We start from the raw sequence: 17751 nt of genomic DNA on the forward strand, positions 1-17751 counted from the left end.
CAGTGAACAAGGGGCACATTTTTCAATCCAAAAATCTGGAAATCATAGTAGTTTGCGATTGTTTCCACAATTTTTATGTTATTCTGCGCTTTGTTCCGCGTGCTCTCCGTTCAGATTTTGTCAAACAAGTGCAGTCGCATCCTCGTTTTAGGAGTATATTCTAATCCAACTCTATTTTCAACACAGCGATTCAGCATCAAAAAAGCATTTGTTAGTAGATCATTCCCGTTATTAAAAGCCAACGGCAAAACATCACTGCACAGTTGCATTTCCTCACGCCGTGAAATTCATACTGCCAACTGGCTCTAAAACACACTTTTCAATCACAAATCTTTTCAGTTGCTCAACTCCTTTTGAAAAAGTCTTCCCGGAACAATTCGGGTAGTATTATTGTATAGGAGAAAATTGCTGCCGTTGTTTACTAGGTTGTACCTATTCGTCGTATCTCAAGTTGATTATTTTCACGACTGTTTTTGTTGTGTCGCAATTAAATTGCGTCAGCACACAAAGCATCACTTGGTTCAATCAATACTGCCAGCTCTCAAGTATTATTTTTCGTGCCAGTTTTACTATAAGCGATGCTCCAGCAAGCGACAGTGGCCATTGTTCATGAATGCGAGCAGTGCACTTCTTGAATGAAACCAATGAATCGTCATTATCTCAGCAGTTTTATTGAATGGCTATGCACAACATCTGCCGCCTTTGTGTCATCATAAACAATAACACTTTTAGTTTTCCTGTCGTAGATGCAGGTTGCGCACGTCTTCGTTAGGAATTATTTGCGTTGATGTAAAAATTTATTTGTGCCTATGTTTATGACGTTCGGGCACTAAACCATTTTTTGCTTGCCTAGTTTTGGCGCCTAAAACGCTATTTTAATGCCTAAGTGTTCGGCCTTTATTTATCACAGACGAAGACCTATGTAGAAGAATTTTTGGCTGAAACTTTTAGGGATGCTGTGGCCTTCATTACTTAAAATGTTGTGCATTTCCCCTGTGGGGAAAATTTTGAATGTAAATGCCTTAGGTGCTATGTGTAATGCTAGTTATTTGTGCCCAATGAAGTTGTCATCAGCCTTTATGTAAGCAACTGCAAAACCATGCTTGTCGCATCCTGAAGTTTGGATTTGCTTGTCCTTTTTATGTTTACTTAAACATCAACGTTGCATGTGCAGGCCCTAGGTCATCATATCTTAGCGTTGATTGTTCGGTGTTCGTCATTTTGGGGGAACAAGAGAAGAGTTTTTCAGCAGTTTTTTATATTTAGGTTCATATTTGAAAAGGGTTTAGACTGAAGAGTCTTTCAACCAGGTTATTTGCAGTAATGTTTTACATCTTACTAAGGAGAAAGGTATTGCTAATAGTGCTTATTCTGCTTCAATCGAGCCACCTGTCTTTTTTGGCAAGCACCTCTTTAAAAACTGCGAATCATTCTCAAAAGTCTAGAAAACCCTGGTTAAGACGCTGGCAGTAGCAGTGGTAGAAGTTTATTTTGTCAAAATGTTGTGGTGATTTTACAATGGTTATTAGCTCAGTCACCAGGACAGCGGGGCTGCCGATGTTTTGGAAGCTCGGTGTCTTCAGCCAACGGGGCGAGCGCCTCCTGTCCCAGTGGGCTTGGCTATATACGGTAGCCTCTCACTCTAGGAAGGATGATATGAAGAAGGGGATGACTTATTGTAAGCGTGCTGGTATGTCCGGGATGACGACATTATGTGGTGAGCGAAGCTCATTTTACTTAACAGAAGGGTCAAGCATCTTTGTACTTCGCATGTTATATCATGTACATGAGATGTGGAGTGGAAAATGATAGCGTTTGAAACTGCCTGAGAAGCACTGCATGCCTTCGACTGAGTGGTGGAGGCGGTGGTGAAAAAAGTTCGCGATCCTGGCGGAAATGGTAGATAAAATCACTGAATACCATCCTTGTTGCAAAACGATTGCAGGCTATCCTCAGGGGAAAACGAGGCTCTACGGAAGTCACCTCTCGAGCAATATCAAGAACACGGTCGTTTCTTATTGGCCAAGGGTAGGCTAGTGACCGGACGAAGCGGGAGGTCTGGCTATGAGTCTGCGACCCTTGCGGTAGGGTTGCCAAGGTTCTAAATGATATTCTGCCGTTTAGAAAATTTAGCAAAGCCGATTTGAGATCAGTTATTATGTTTAGCCAGGAGACTGGCTGTGGGCTATGGCTAGACAGATTGCCATTTCCTCTGCCTGCATGCCGACAGTGCAGTTTTCGGATGCTGTAGGGATGGGACTCTTAGAGTCGACTCACGCTAGTGCCGATGCGCCCCTGTCTTTACATGGGCGGCGTCAGTGTGTACAACAGTAGACTCCGGTGGGTGTTGTTTGGCGAGGGCCTTTATTGTACCTCACGGCGATCCCTCTTGTGGATGGGGTGCATTCGTCTAGGCTTCGGAGATACTCTGCTGACACCCGTCAGAACAGGCGGAATGGAAACCAGTCGCCTGTACTTGTGGTACGAGGCCTAAGACTTTAGTGTGCAACGACCGGCAAAGCTGCGAGAGAGCCTGTCTAGTGGTGCGGATCTCTGTGCCGCGATAAGTTTGGAGAGGGTAATGTGTATCCATAGGTGCAGTAAGTGCGCTGTTGACGTGTGCTGAAGGAATTCGAACACTCGCCTGTTTGCCGTAATGATGTGGCTGTCAACTTCATTTTGGTCAGTGTTTTGCACGCGAGTTTGTATTACTTAAATAAAGTTGAACTCTTTGAGGTCGTTGTGCCTTGTCGGCACCCCGGAGATGAGCGGGGTGGATTGGGAGACCATCTCGATCTCCCTGAGTGCATCGGTATGCCGGCCATCGTCGTTTAGGCGGAGGCCCAAGGTCGTGATGGAGATGCTGGCCCCTGATGATGCGGTTACATTCAATATCGGTGGGTTTTTATGAGGTTGTTTGCAGATGAAAAGCTCCAACGCTTGGAGTAGCACGATAAGTAGAGCAGGGCTGCGTACCCCTCAATGATATGAATTGCCAATTGCAGGGCTCCCTGGATTCGCCATTCGAGCCTTGAACCCTTCACAGGGTGATATCGTTTGGTTGTTGGAATGATGTAGGCGGGGTATGTCCGAGGGAACGTAGGGAGGTCCCTTATTGCGAGTCTAAAAAGGCAAGTCATGCCAGGACTAAACTTCTGTTAGATTTCTCGGGCAAGAAGGTAACCAGATGCATATTACGTGATCGATGTGTAGTGGATTGTCAGGTTTTGTGAGTATGGTTTTTGTCACTCGCTACTTCTCCGAGATTTTACCGAGGGTGCAGCATTCATTATAAAGGGCCGCTACACCGGAGATGGATTCATCGCCCAACTACGCAAGAATATTATTGGTAATATTGTCAGGGCATGGGGCCCACCTGGTTTTTAGTTCATCAATGGCAGCCTTGACCTCGGCTTCGGTAAAAGGAACATCTAAGGAGGCTTCCCCAGTGTATGCTGGGTGTTTTGGGTGAGCGCCTTGCGGCATGCCCTTGTGTAAATATGGGATGAGTACCCGTAGTGTCCGCGGATAGCTGTGAATCAAGAGGGCCACCGTTTGATTGTGGGCCGATTTAGTCGATGTCGGATAAAGAAGGTGACGCTAGATTTTCGAAGTTGTTTTGGCGATAATTTTTTTTATGAGCGGAGTCAAATTACAAAATATAGCTATCCGATTCCAATCTGCAAGCGTGGCTTTCAATCTGCTGATTATTTTGCGCTGTTTTATGAGAAGACCGCGGCGGCGTTTAGGGTGGGTCAGTCTGTTTTTTGAGGATGTCCCTAGCCTGAATGAGGTTAGTCAGGCACTCTGTTGTGTAGCCACTTCTACCATTCTGAGAGAGTGTCTACGGTAGGGATAGTATCCTGTGTTATTTTACAAAAAAGGTCAAAGTGTATAAACGAAGCCCATTCATGATATAAAAGTAAAGAATGTTTTCTATCATGCTTTTTTGCGGTTACTGCGTGCGAAACTTTAGTAATCTACAGGAAAATAGCGGAGCGCGGCATTAAAGCTAGTTAAAAGTGCGGACTAGGAGGACCGTATGCCTATGTACCCATGCTTGAAATAAACCAATGATTGATTGATTGATTGATTGATTGATTGATTGATTGATTGATTGATTGATTGATTGATTGATTGATTGATTGATTGATTGATTGATTGATTGATTGACCCCTTTTGGGAAATAGTGGGCACCCAGTTACAATACGAAAACTGATAAACACAGTTCTACGCCACGAAAATGTAAGTTTTCCACACGAGGATATCAGAGAAAGCGGCAGTGATGTAATTTGGTGGCACAGAGGTTGCTGATGCTTTGAACTCACAAAAGTTATATGTACGCCAATATGCCTGGCAGGTAAACCAACTTTATCTGACGATGATGATTAATGATCGTGGGTGAAGTGAAAGAAAGAAACACTTCCCCTGGTCAGTAGTTGAGCCTGGGTCTCTCGCATTATGAAGCCGGCGTATATCCGGTTGCTCCATTTCGACATTGTCGAGGCGAACGCCAAGCAACATGTAGATTCGCGCCGTACACCCCAAACCCAAATGTTAAAGGCCTACGGAGAGCCCACCCGAGAGTTGCTGTGGATATTATAAACGAGTGCGTACCTCCAGAGTAGCACATCATCGCAGATATGATTGGCCAACCAAAGAATCCTTCACGGGAAAGCTTCGCGTGTAACCATCGTCGTCGTTAGACGGAGGGGTGCATGACCTTTTAGTGGAAAGCTGACGTCAGCTGAGATGGTATATATTGTTATACCAATGTTCGACCGAGACCTTGCATGGCAATTTCCGCCCAGAGCATGAATGGTGAAGGTGAACGAATAAGTTGCGGCATGGTGCACCTCGCGTGCTTTTGAGCGACCGAGGCAAGGCCCTTTTATTCCAAGTTCTTGCGGAAGGGCTTCGAGCTTCAAATACAGTTCATGAAACGAGTACCAGCTACCACGCTCAGATTGACGCCTCACCGAACGATTTCATAGAAGTCTCTCCGACATGCTCTCCATGCACATTAAACCAGACCACACCAGCTGTGATCACGCTCTCCCTTTTTGCCTATAATACGGCGGTACAGCGCACCAGCGGCTATTCCCTTTTGTTCCTCTCGTTTTGGGCGTTCCCGATCCTTTGTTATGCACAGCGCATTGCTATCTCGACTGGTGTCTCCTGCAACTCCATTTTCCTAACAGTTGATCTCTCGAGTCAACCAGTGCCGTCAGCTAGCCCGCATAAACACCGAAGCAGCGCAGCAACAACGAAAAACACAGTATGATGCCACTAACAACGACTTCCATTTACACCCAGGAGATGAAGTGTTACTCCGGACACGAATTCGTTCGCTTGACTTGTGCGGGAAGTTTTTGCACCGGTATATTGGTCCCTACGTCGTTGCTGAGAAAATTTCTCTTCTGAATTACCGAGTGTGTCCGGCAACTGTGTCCACAGATAATCGCAGACGCGGAAGCTAAATTGTGCATTTTTCTCGCATAAAGCGTTTTATCCCCCGCAGATCTTAAATGGGAGGTCTGATAGGGCCCGTAAAGACTACGAAACCGTACGCTAGACTGTCAATGATAGAATCGATGAGAAACCAGAAAGAGAATTAACGCCATGGCTGGTAAAAACAACAAGTACATCATCAGGCAATGGAACTGCAGGGGGTACAAAAACAAGAGAGGCAACGTGGAGCTCTTCCTAAACAACAAAGAAGTGGAAAATAGACCAGACATATTATGCCTACAGGAAACCGGAGGGATAGCGAAGATGACCTTCTACAAAGCTTTTGGGCCACTGAACGGGATCAAGAAGCACGGGAAGGAAACGGTCACGACGCTGGTTAGAAGAAATATCCCAACCCTCCAACACGACACCGGAATAGAAACTATAGAGCATGCATTAATCGAAGTTATACCTGGAAGAAAGGGAAAACAAAGCAGCCTCTTCATACTTAACCTCTACAGTAGTCCAAAAGAAAAGAATGGGTTCACTAACCTACTGAAGAGGGTCACGAAGATTGCGGACAAATATCCTTTGGTAATAGTAGGCGATTTCAATGCTCACCACGCGGAATGGGGATACGACAGAGAAACCAAAAGAGGCCGTACCTTATGGATGGACGCCCAAAACCTCGGCCTAACTCTTCAAACCGACTCGAGTTTTCCGACAAGAACGGGCAACAGCGTCAGCAAAGACACGACACCCGACCTAACGTTCACCAAAAACTTGAGAGAGAAATTCGTCTGGGCAAACCTACACGAAAATCTCGGAAGCGACCACTACATAGTACAAAGTACATTGGAAACAGGACCTCCTCAAAAGCGTAAAGGCAAAGAAATCCGCATAACGGAATGGGATAAGTTCAGAGAGATTAGATATTCAAGAAAAGAGGCAGAAGGAGAACACTGCGCTGAAATAAAGGATATCCATGAATGGATCAAGCAACTACAAGAGGATGCTGGGACAGCCACGAAAACAATACCACAAGAAGCCGACCTGCAGCAAGCAGACTCCCGACTCTTACACATGTGGGAGGCAAAGAACAGCCTACACAAAAGACTGGGCTCTCAAAAACACAACAGAACCCTCAGAAAGAAAATAGCAACGATAAACAAGCAAATAGAAGAACATGCAAACAAACTGTCGAGACAAAACTGGCACGACATGTGCAACAGAATGGACTCGCAGATAAGCTTAGCGAAAACCTGGAACATCTTCAGGCACCTAATTAATCCAGAAGGCAGCAAAACGGCCCAAGGAGTAAACCTAAAGAAGATTATTCACCTGTACGAAGGCACAGAAGAGGACCTAATCAAAGACATCCGAGAGAAATATTTTGGAGGAACGCATCAACTCAAGAGCCGCAACGGAAAATACCAAGGTGCGCCGAACCCCACACTCGACAGACCGATTTCGGAGAGTGAGGTCAGGGCGGCTATCCAGGAACTCAAGCCGAAGTCGGCGCCGGGCCCAGACGGCATCACAAATAAGATCATAAGAAACATGGATGACGCCTCCATAGAAGCACTCACCAAATTCTTCAATCATGTTTGGAACAAGGGCCAACTCTCTGAAACATGGAAGACAGCCAACATAGTAATGATTCCCAAACCTGGAAAAAAGTTACATCTTAACAATCTTAGGCCAATCTCCCTGACATCATGTCTGGGAAAGCTCCTCGAGCATATAATCCTAAACAGACTCAACAAACAAATGGAGTCAAACGGCCTCTACCCAGACACGATGATTGGCTTTAGAGCAAACCTATCGACGCAGGACATACTCCTACAATTAAAACAAGCAATCATAGACGGAGAAGGGGCATCTATCTTGGACACGAGAGCCCTTTTAGGACTAGACATCACCAAAGCATTCGACAGGGTCAGCCACGATGCGATACTAAATTCCATCGACAAACTCGGACTCGGAGAAAAGGCCTTCAACTACGTAGAAAATTTTCTCAAGAACAGAACTGCCAAGATAAAGATTGGAGAAATCGAATCGAAGGAATTTGACATGATTAATAGAGGAACACCGCAAGGCTCGGTGTTATCACCTTTTCTTTTCAACATGGCGATGATAGGCCTCCCTGATGAACTTAATAAAATTCAACCACACCATATATGCAGATGACCTCACATTATGGGTGGCAGGAGGCAGCGATGGCAACATACAGAGCACATTACAAGAAGCTATAAACACGGTTGTGGAGTTCTTATCTTCGAGAGGCCTGGAATGCTCCCCCGAGAAATCGGAACTACTGGTTAAGAAGTACCGAAAATCGACCAAACAAGCGCCAAGGGAACATGAGATGATCACGCTCACCCTACAAAACAGACCCATTCCGACGGTGAACGCTATCAAAATATTAGGCCTCAGAATACAAGAAAAAGGCTCAAACACCGAGGCGGTCAACGTCCTGGAGAGAAACGTAAACCAGACCATCAGGCTCATATCCAGGGTAACCAATCGACACCACGGCCTCAAAGAAAGCAATATAATAAGACTCATACAAGCATATATAATATCAAGAATTGCGTACACGACTCCCTTCCTGAAATTGAAAACAGAAGAAAAGACCAAGCTAAACAGCCTGATTAAAAGAGCGTACAAAAGGGCCATAGGAATACCGATCAGCACCTCAAATTAGAAGCTGGAGGCCCTTGGACTACACAATACGCTGGATGAAATAATCGAAGCCCAACAACTAGCACAGCACGAGAGACTCTCAAGAAGCAAAACAGGCAGATACATCCTAGACAAACTAAATATCAGAACCAGAACACAGCAGGAGGGACCCAAACAAGAAATGGACACAAGAATCAGAGAAACGTTCATCATAACCAGCATCCCAAGGAACATGCATCCAAATTACAACCAAGAAAGAAGACAGGAGAGAGCGAAGGCTCTCCACAAGAAATATGGTGAACTAGAAGGTACCCTATACACAGATACGGCCTTACAACAAGGACCTAAAAGAAAATCTATGCTATGTGTAGTCATGGACAATGCGGGATCTATTGTGACAGCCTGCACGATTATGACCAAATACCCGCAGATCGGAGAGGAGGCGGCAATAGCCCTCGCCATGGCTACCGGAAAGGCAAAAAGAATAATTAGTGATTCGAAGACAGCAATCCTAAACTTCTCACGAGGCTACATCTCGACAACAGCATACAGTATTATTAAAGACATAAAACGAGACCCTGAAGCCAAAACCGCACTAATATGGACTCCAGCGCACTCCGGAATGCCTGGCAATGAAGTCGCACATGAGGCTGCTCGAGATCTAGTCTACCGAGCCCCCCAACCCCCTGCGGACACACTGCCAGATGAAACAGCGGATGACAGAGACCCACTCACAACATATAGAGAAATCTTGTACCACTACAGATGCAACAGGAAAAAGTACCCAGAGGCACACGGCAATCTGAATAGATCCCAGGCCATCGCCTGGCGACAAATACAGACAGGAACTTTCCCCAACCCACTTCTGTATAGCTACTACTACCCCGGGACAGTCAGCGACCTTTGCAAAGCATGCGGCCAAAGGGCAGACCTCAAACACATAATATGGGCATGCAGAGAAAAGCAAAAACACACACAAAGAATAAACATCTTTAATGAGGAGCAATGGGAGACGGCGCTGCTCAGCTCCGAAGAACTACTACAGCAACTACTGATCCAAGAAGCTGAAGAAGCCGCCAGGGGTCAAGGACTCCTGGCCGACGACTGAAAAGAAGGGCAGGGAAATCCCCCTCCTTCCCCTTCTGGCTTTCTGGAAAAAAAATAAAGTTGTTTCTCTCTCTCTCTCTCTCTCTTAAATCAACGCGGCCAGGTGGCCGCTTCCAACCACAGGTGCCAGGGGGGATGTGAGCGCTTACTCGTGCGCTCGTGCACTTAAATGCATCGTGGAACTACCCTACACCATGCCCGTACCCCGCCCACCGGTGTCGTCAATCTCGCACCTGTACGTGACCATTACAATGATCATTTCTACATGATCATCATCACAAGTCGCTTGGTTGTTGAGTCACGATCTTGCAAGTACAGCGGGCAACCGTTCGATCTGCTGCCGCCCTGAAAGAAGCGTCCTGTCTCCTCACAACATACAGTTAAGACCCGATCCAACAAACTCTCCGGGAACAGCGAATTATTTCGTTAAATCGAGAACTTCGCAAAATTGAGACTGCCATTTCACAGTCAGTTGATTCCATAGATTCCATGACTTAAGACGTGCGCATCCCAGCAGCTACCATGGCATCCTAATTGCGGCGGCCGCGGCGCTCGCCTGCGGATAATGTAGCAATGCCTGAACTGTCCGCGGTGAAAATAATAATAATAAAATGCTAGGGGTTCTGGTGGAAACGAATTCATTTCCTGACAAAAAATTGTGCAGAAATTCAGAGAATTATCTACTAATGCATAACAGTCTTATGCCGCGTGTCTTGAGTGTGAATTTATTGCAGGCAAATTATTAGGTTTTTCTAAATCCTTCCCGGCCAATTATCTCCAGTTACGCTACTATAAACATCACAGGTGAAACTTTTGCGAAACCTTCATTATTGTAAAAATGAAGGGCGTTACACGGTTCCCCATTCCGTAATTATATTATATTTTTCTTATTTTTTAGTTTTTCATAATTTCGTTCGACCAATCATGTCAATTTACGCTATTATAACGCTTACAGGTGAAACTTTCGCGAAATCAGCGTGCAGTGCGTTACACGGTTGGAAATTTTCGGTAATATTTTATATTTTTTCATTTTCTGAGTGTTCGAAATTTCTTTGTGGAAAAGCCATGCCTTATAAGTTCTGCCATTTTTAGCATTTTCTAAATATTTTTAATATTTTTTCGTTTTTCAAAATATCGTCCGTCCCATTATCTCCATTTACCGTATTATAAGGATTACATTTGGAACTATCGCGAAATATGCGTTATTGTAGAAATGCAGGGCGTTACAGGATTCACCGTTTTTCCGTAATTTCTGTATTTTTGTTATTTTTTTATTTTATCTAAATTTCGCGCAAACCGTTATCTCCTTTTACGCCATTATAGCGATTACAGGTGGAAATTTCTCGATATCTCTATTTTTGTGGAAATGCAGGGCGTTACAAGGTCCAGGCTGTAAGGGTACTCCGCAAAGAATGCTGCGCATTAAAAGAAGCCTGTGATTTTCGCCTGTGTACTCTTCGTTAGCATTGTTCGGAGCGACTTTTCCGAAGCACCCAAGAGCGTTCATGGCGTGCACTGTTCCTTCGTGGGTCCCAGCGCACCACCTGAGCAAGCCCGTAGCATCCATCACTTGGTGTGGAGCGCGCACACCAGCTTCGACGTCCTGTGACACTTCTTGTTTGCTGGAAACTAAGTCTACGATTTCATCTATACCTCCGTCGTGTCGGCGTCTGCATCTGCGTCGGCGCTCAGGTAGTCGTGGAAGCTCAAGTCTGCTGCCACCTCTTTAGCCGACGAAGCTCTTTCCGAAAACTGGGAGGGATTTTTTCTTGCTCGCGTTGAGGACTCGCGGAACTCGAAATACTTCGTTAAATACTTGTGGGGAATCGGAAGTTATTTATTCGTTAAATGTTGAAAGTCGTAAGACATCTCGTTAGACCGAGTTGTTATTATATATATATATATATATATATATATATATAAAAGGCAATCATACCTCATTCGGCACTATAAAACACTGTTAAAACGCCAAACAGCACTGGCAATAAGGACTGCAACTTTGATATGTGTCCTTACGGAATCCCTCGTCCCGTACGTCTCTGTTCTACAAAAAATATATATATATATATATATATAGTCTGGAAAAATAAAAACTCACACAGAGCACGAGAAAATAAGGTAAGTAGAGACAGAGACACACGAGGAAAACATTAAAAATGAAAGTTTACGGACCTTTCAGGAAGAGGACTTTCTTTCTTCAGAGTACAGAATTTCAAGGTTATACATATATGTAAAAAATGTAGCAAGGGCGAGGGCAGGGCAAGGCAAGGGAAGGGAGAGTGTGTACAATGGGATGATGGTTGGTGCGCAGCGAAAAAAATGAGGGAAGTGGAAGAGGAAAAAAAAAGATTACAAGAAATCACAATCACGTGGTACGAACGTGAGAAAAAAACAGCAAAAGAAGAAAAGAAACAGAAAGAAATTTTTTTAACAAGGTAATTCACCCTTTCCTTCGTGGCAACAGGGGTGAAAGACGGGGTCAAAACAAGATATGTCTATGCACGCATTTGACATGGGCAAAAAAATCAGTCACGCGGAACGAACATGATAAAAATAGAACTGAATAAAAGAAGAAACAGTACCAAGAAAAAAATTTAAAAAGATAATTCCCCTTTTCCTCTTGGCAACAGGGGGGAATGAGAGGAGTGAAAACAGTATATGCTCTCACACACATTTGGCATTGGCAAAAAAAATAATAAAGAAATCACAGTCCCTGGTACGAACATGAGGAAGAAGTACGAAGAAAAAGAAATTAACAAGGTAATTGCTATCTTCAGTGTCCCGTGGCAACTGAGGGAAAGAAAGGGGTCAAAAGTAGATATGCCCATGCACGCACATGGCGCACATCTGGTCATACACATCCGTTCTATAAATAACAGTCAGGTGATTGAAACTTGAGAGTACTATACTTGGCTTCTGTTGGTGGGAGGTAAGGGTAACGCGCACAAAAGCAGTCAGGCAGGCAGTGTCGACCAGAAATGAGTGTACATTCCCATACAAAGAGCAGGAAAAAAAACAGGAAAAAAAACGGAAGAAAAAAAAAGAGAAAAGGAGAAAAAGAAACAGGGTAAAACAAGTCATGAAAGAAAGATAACAGAAGGCAAGTGCACGCACCTGACGCTCACCAGGAGGCGCACATCTGGTCGGCACATGGGGAAACCAATAGAAATCATCATCATCATCATCATCATCATGGTACCAGTTCAGGGAACGTCGAGGCGGTCAGAAAAGAATATTAGAAAGCAGCAGTACAAAAGATGAAGGGGAGAGGAAAGCAATCACACATGCTCGCGTGCACAAATCAATTACAAGGTGAGAGTATTAAAGCTAACAATGGTACCGCAGCCTTCTACCCAGAACATAATGTCCAGACTCGCTGGTCAGACTTGGTTTAGTGATGCCACTGTGCTAAAAAACGCGGTGCTAGCACGAAACTATAACCGTCTACGGGGGGTCGCCATTTGATGGGAGAATATTATCGATCGAAAGAAATGAACAGGCGTAACACTATTCTTAGAAATGCAGAATTCCAGCATATGAATAAGAAGAAGGAAAGAGGGGTAGGAGAAGGCGAAAGCCGAAATTTTAATCGGAGGAAAGACACGTCTATGGGGGACACACTTTACTTGCTTTACCGACTCGCTTAATTACTTCCTGGTAGATTCGAATGTGTTAGCGTTGTTTCACATTGTGAACGCAAAAATGGGTGATAGATAACGTTGTTTACTTTAATATCATTAGATGCTGGGAGAGGAGATGGCCCGATGCTTGGTTGATGGTGAAAGGGTCTAAAGAATATAATCGATGTGATGTCTCTTATCTATGCCGACAAAAATATCTTAAAAAGAGGCTACAGCACGATAAGAAAATTAGCTTGAATTTTCCGAATATAAAATGCGTTCTATGGAGAATAATCAATATTATGTATCTTATCTATAAGAAGAAAGATTTAAAAAACAGGGTTTACTATTTTTTTACATGCAGCTGCCTTCAGCTTCAGTTTGCCGTAGCAAACATGCGACAACAGTCGATTATGCTTTGCCACGTCCTCTTTGCGTACGTGGTGTTCGTGGTTATCACCAGCGCTGAAAGTACCCGAACGTCTGCTACCGACGTGCAGCCATCCATCGAACAGGCGGAAGAGCTTGCTCGCGAGCTGACGCAAATATTGGACAGCGTGAAATGTGAGTGAACCTTTTCTCGCCAGTAAAAACTATTCCTCCTGAATAGCAACTGCCCGGTCGCAACTGTCGCGACGCGACAAACCGGCTGCTGGTATGGATACTCTCCTGCTCACCCTGAGCTAATCAGCCATAACGAGCGGTTATGGCGACACTGCAGACAAACCCTTTGGCCTGCCGAGCACTACTTCACCGCATTCACCACAAGAAATTCCCCTCGCGAATTCGTCCACTCTGTGGGGACCCAGCCTCACTAACCCACTCTATGAGGTCCTGTCCTCAAGATCTTCCCGTGTGCTGCTGATCGCGAGGACGCGGATTGGATTACCGTCAGCGGCAGTTGCTTTTCTGATGGAGGTGAAAAGCGAAAACGCGCGTGTTTTCGATATTTTGGCGTACGTTAAATGTCCCCAGGTGGTTAAAATGCCTCCAGAGCCCTCACTACGGCATGCCTCATCGCCTAAGTTACGTCGGCGCGTTAAACCCTAAGATCAATCAAGATCTATTTCCCTCCACAGTTAATGAACAGCAGTGGGAGGGAGCGCTGGGCAGCTCGGTCCCAGAGGTCCAGATACTTCTGGTCACCCGCACTGACAACGTCGTCACCGGCCTCAGACCGACGGCCACACTGCCCCCATACACCCGCTTAAAACTCAGCAATGCGATTTCTTTCAGTTCGGAATCACCAAGATTAGTCGTAATGCGATAAGGCTTTATTTAAAGGGTTCAAGATGAAGATGAAGTTCCCGCATAAAACTGTCCGCATCTGAGAAAGATTTCAAATCTCAGCTCCAAACTTTTCAAATACCTACCCGCAGCTTCACCGCATTAGGGATCCTGAATTAAAGTGCCTCTTCATGCTTCGCCCTCTCAGTCAAGTTTATTATTTCGTAAAACATGCCAATGTGTTGGTACAGCCAGATATTATTACACCATTTACTAAACACACGTCTTGCCTCATTGTCGTAGAAACACAAGTCGCGATCCTTGCACCGATTTCTCGGGGGTAGAAACAAAATATATCCCGCTGATGCTAAAAGCTTCACAATTAACAAAAACATTTAAAGCAAAACTTTACTAAGTCGAGCCGGGTTGCGCCATCGTTTGCAATTTGACTGTTATTTGACCGCAGCCGCGCCGTAGCCTTGGCAACGCATCACGTGAATCGGCGCTAAGAGCTACGCGCCGCCGCGTGCGGTATCTGCTGCTGGGTCGCCGCCTGCCTGGCTGTCTTCTCTGGGCGTTGCTCGGGAATGAGTCGTCGTCGGCAAGCGGCGTCCGACCGCCGCGCGGATATCGCCCGGGAAGCAGCTTCCCTACAGAGGGTACGGAATGCCAAGCGCGCAAAGCTAGCGTCGGAGACTGAAAAAGAGCGAGTCGTTCGGCTCGCATGACACCGGAAGAGGGATCAAAAGCATTCGCCATACGTGGATTAACGATTAGTGTATACCTGGTATGACACAGCTAAATCAAAGGTTAACTAAGTAAAAACAAGACTTACCTAGGCTGAACCAAGCTTTCGCTTTGTATTTCCAGGGTTAGCTGAGCTAAGCCGCAGCCATTTTTGCCAGCAGAGCTGTTTAAGGTTTTAGTTACGCCGTCCAGCGTTACCAAAAAAGACCAAGAAAAATATCTAGCGCGGGTGAGCGTGCCCCTCGTGTGGAGCGCCCCCGTCGGCCAGGCTCGCGCGTGGGCTGGCGTCACGTGAGTAGCTTACAAGAACAACAAAAAATCACGCCATATCCACGGAATGAATGATGATAAGTGGGGCGAAGCTCGAGAGGGGGAGATCATCGGTAACCGTAACTCTCCCGTGAAAGTTCGCCCATTACATCATTAAGAAAGACGTAAGACTGTGTGCGTGCATTGTACAAATCAACTTTTATTTTCGGAGTCAATGCTCCCAGGCCCAGACCTGGTGAAAGACCACGCACCTCGACCACAATTTGTCACGTAGGATGGGACACAACGGTAAAGAAAGAACTTTTATTTAGGGCGAACTTGTGCCCGAACAAGACGAGAGGAAACGAGCAAAGGTCCTTGCGTCTCGTTCGATCTCCGAGAACGACTGCCTGCGTTCGTGGCGCGATCTCTTGCGTGATCTCCCCCTCGCAGTGCACGTGCGCTCGCGCCTCCGTTGGCGAACACAGATGAGCTCGCGCTCCCGGTGCCGAGTTTGCTCTGCCGGTTGCAGCCGGTTCTTGCGCGTTCAACGCGGCCCACTTTGCGACATCTCCGAAAGCATGCGGCGGTCACGTACCACGAGACACAAGGGATGGACAGACCCATGACTTAAGGAGCTTCGCCCCTAAAATACCGAGCGCACGTGAGCGTGCGCCTCGTGACGAGCTCCCGGCGTCAACCAGCTCGACCTTCGAGAACACTCTGCAAATCGGTCGTGGCGTGATCGCTCGCATGTTCTCACCGCCAGTTCACCGGCGTTCGCGCGCCTGAAGCGAGGACCACAGACGCCGAGTTCACGCTACAGACGCCTAGAGTGAGAAGCCGGTGTCCCATGTGAGCTCTACGAGCACATCATATCATCTAACCTAAAGCTTTATTTAGAATCAATAAATTTCTTTTACTTCTTACAACACGGTTTTAGCACATCTCTGTGCTGCGGAACTTAATAAGCCGAATTCCCAGATGGGCTACTACAACACATGGACGACAACCTTCAAATAGTCGCAATATCTTGGATTTTTCCAAGGCCGAATTTGATTGCATTTCTTACAACAATCTGCTTGCAAAAATATCTTCCCTCAGTATCAGCCCAAACATTATAAAATGAATTGAAAATTTTTAACAGGACGCGCCGAGTTTACTTGCCCCAACAATTTTCAGACAATCCTTACCAATGAGCCTGAGGTGTTCCCCAGGCTGCAGGCTTATCCTTACTGTTGTTTTTATTTACGTAAACGACCTCCCTGCTAACATATCATCAAGGTTGCTCTTTTTGCGGACGATTGCGTCCTGTGTAACCCCCTTCTTACATCTAGCTACACTATCGCCCTGCAACATGATCTTGACACCATCGCGGCGTGGTGCGAAAAATGGCATGTATTTAAACCATGCAAAATGCAAAGTAATGTCTTTAACGCGCAAACGCGCAACCACAGATCACGCTTATCGCATTCACTATGTTGGTATTGACCACGCCAGTGCTTACAAATATCTAGGACTTCATATGATGCAATCACTGTCATGGGTGACACATGTTCCAACAATCCGCTGTGAGGCTTCACACCCACTTCGGTACTTTCACCGTAACTTAAAATCCGCATCTTATTTAACGTACATTCAAATACAGCAGGGGTACGCATCATCCTTTTGGCCTCCACACAAGCTTATCTTACCGACGGCTTAGAAACCGTGCAAAACCGCGCTGTTTGTTTCATTGCTTCCCAATATTGAAGATACATCAGCAAACCGCCTTAAAACAAACTGTGTCTTTAATCGCTTGCCTCATGGTGCAAAGCGTCTCCTCTCTGTCTTCTTCAGATTTTCTCGTACTTCACCTGGTCAGGACACGCCCTCCTGAAAGGTGTGTTTTGAACATCATCCCGCTTATCTTACCTTCGCCCCTTGGCGGCGACGAAGTGCCGCAGGATGGCGATGAGCAACTCATGCTTCCCCCACGCTGTCAAACCTCGGAAAGCTATCCCAGATAATATTGCTTCGTGCAGCAACCGCACAAAATTTCGTGAAAAACTAACATATTTCAGTAACCAAAGTGACGCTAGCTAAGTACCGTGCCTGCGTTCGTCGTCTTGTTTTTTTATCTTGTATTACACGGCTGCAAAATGTATTCATACTCTTGCTGCTGTTACTTGAGAGTTCATTGCTTTGTTTTCTTATTTCCTTTTTTGTTGTGGTTGTTTCTTGTTAAAATAAATGATCATTCTTACTTTTTTATGAAGGTATTGCAACCGTGATGTATGCCCTGTCGCTCGAGTGTTAAGTTCTTTCTTTCTTTGTTTCCTTTTTTTGTTTTTCTTCCTTGTTAAAATTTGTGATCATTGTTACCTTTTTGTCCCCCCCCCCCCTTGCCTTCGTGCCCTTAAAGATGACTAAATGAAATGAAATAAAAAACGCTACTACTCCGTGGATACATCTTTCAAGGTCATTCATCGCGTCTGCAGCCACCGGCGCGCAAGCAGGGGCCCAATTCCCTAAAAAAGGGCCGTCGTTTTGAAACGACCCGGTAGCGCCATGAAAATGCATGTGTTCTTGTGCGGGGGGCACCACTTTGAGGGGCAGAAAATGTGGGAGCACCACGTTGAGGACCACTGTAAACAGGGAGCGAAGTGACGCTCAATGCACCCGG

At 45.6% G+C, this 17751-nt stretch overlaps 1 protein-coding gene across 3 annotated transcripts in view; it reads left to right on the forward strand.

The window, feature by feature from the left end:
* Window positions 1–17751, forward strand: part of LOC144147276 (ficolin-2-like) — a 42260-nt gene that overhangs the window by 4248 nt on the left and 20261 nt on the right. Inside the window, exon 2 of one of the 3 annotated variants that reach the window (XM_077679374.1) lies at window positions 13228–13427. In XM_077679374.1, coding sequence (XP_077535500.1) covers window positions 13259–13427 — 169 coding nt within the window. In that variant the 5' untranslated portion in view covers window positions 13228–13258. Of the gene's footprint in view, window positions 1–13094; window positions 13428–17751 lie in introns of those variants that run through there. The other 2 variants (XM_077679373.1, XM_077679372.1) reach the window with 2 other exon arrangements.

Source organism: Haemaphysalis longicornis, unplaced genomic scaffold (genome assembly GCF_048455015.1).
Source record: "Haemaphysalis longicornis isolate Haplotype H1 unplaced genomic scaffold, Haemaphysalis longicornis Haplotype H1 scaffold_7, whole genome shotgun sequence".
NCBI lineage: Eukaryota > Metazoa > Arthropoda > Arachnida > Ixodida > Ixodidae > Haemaphysalis > Haemaphysalis longicornis.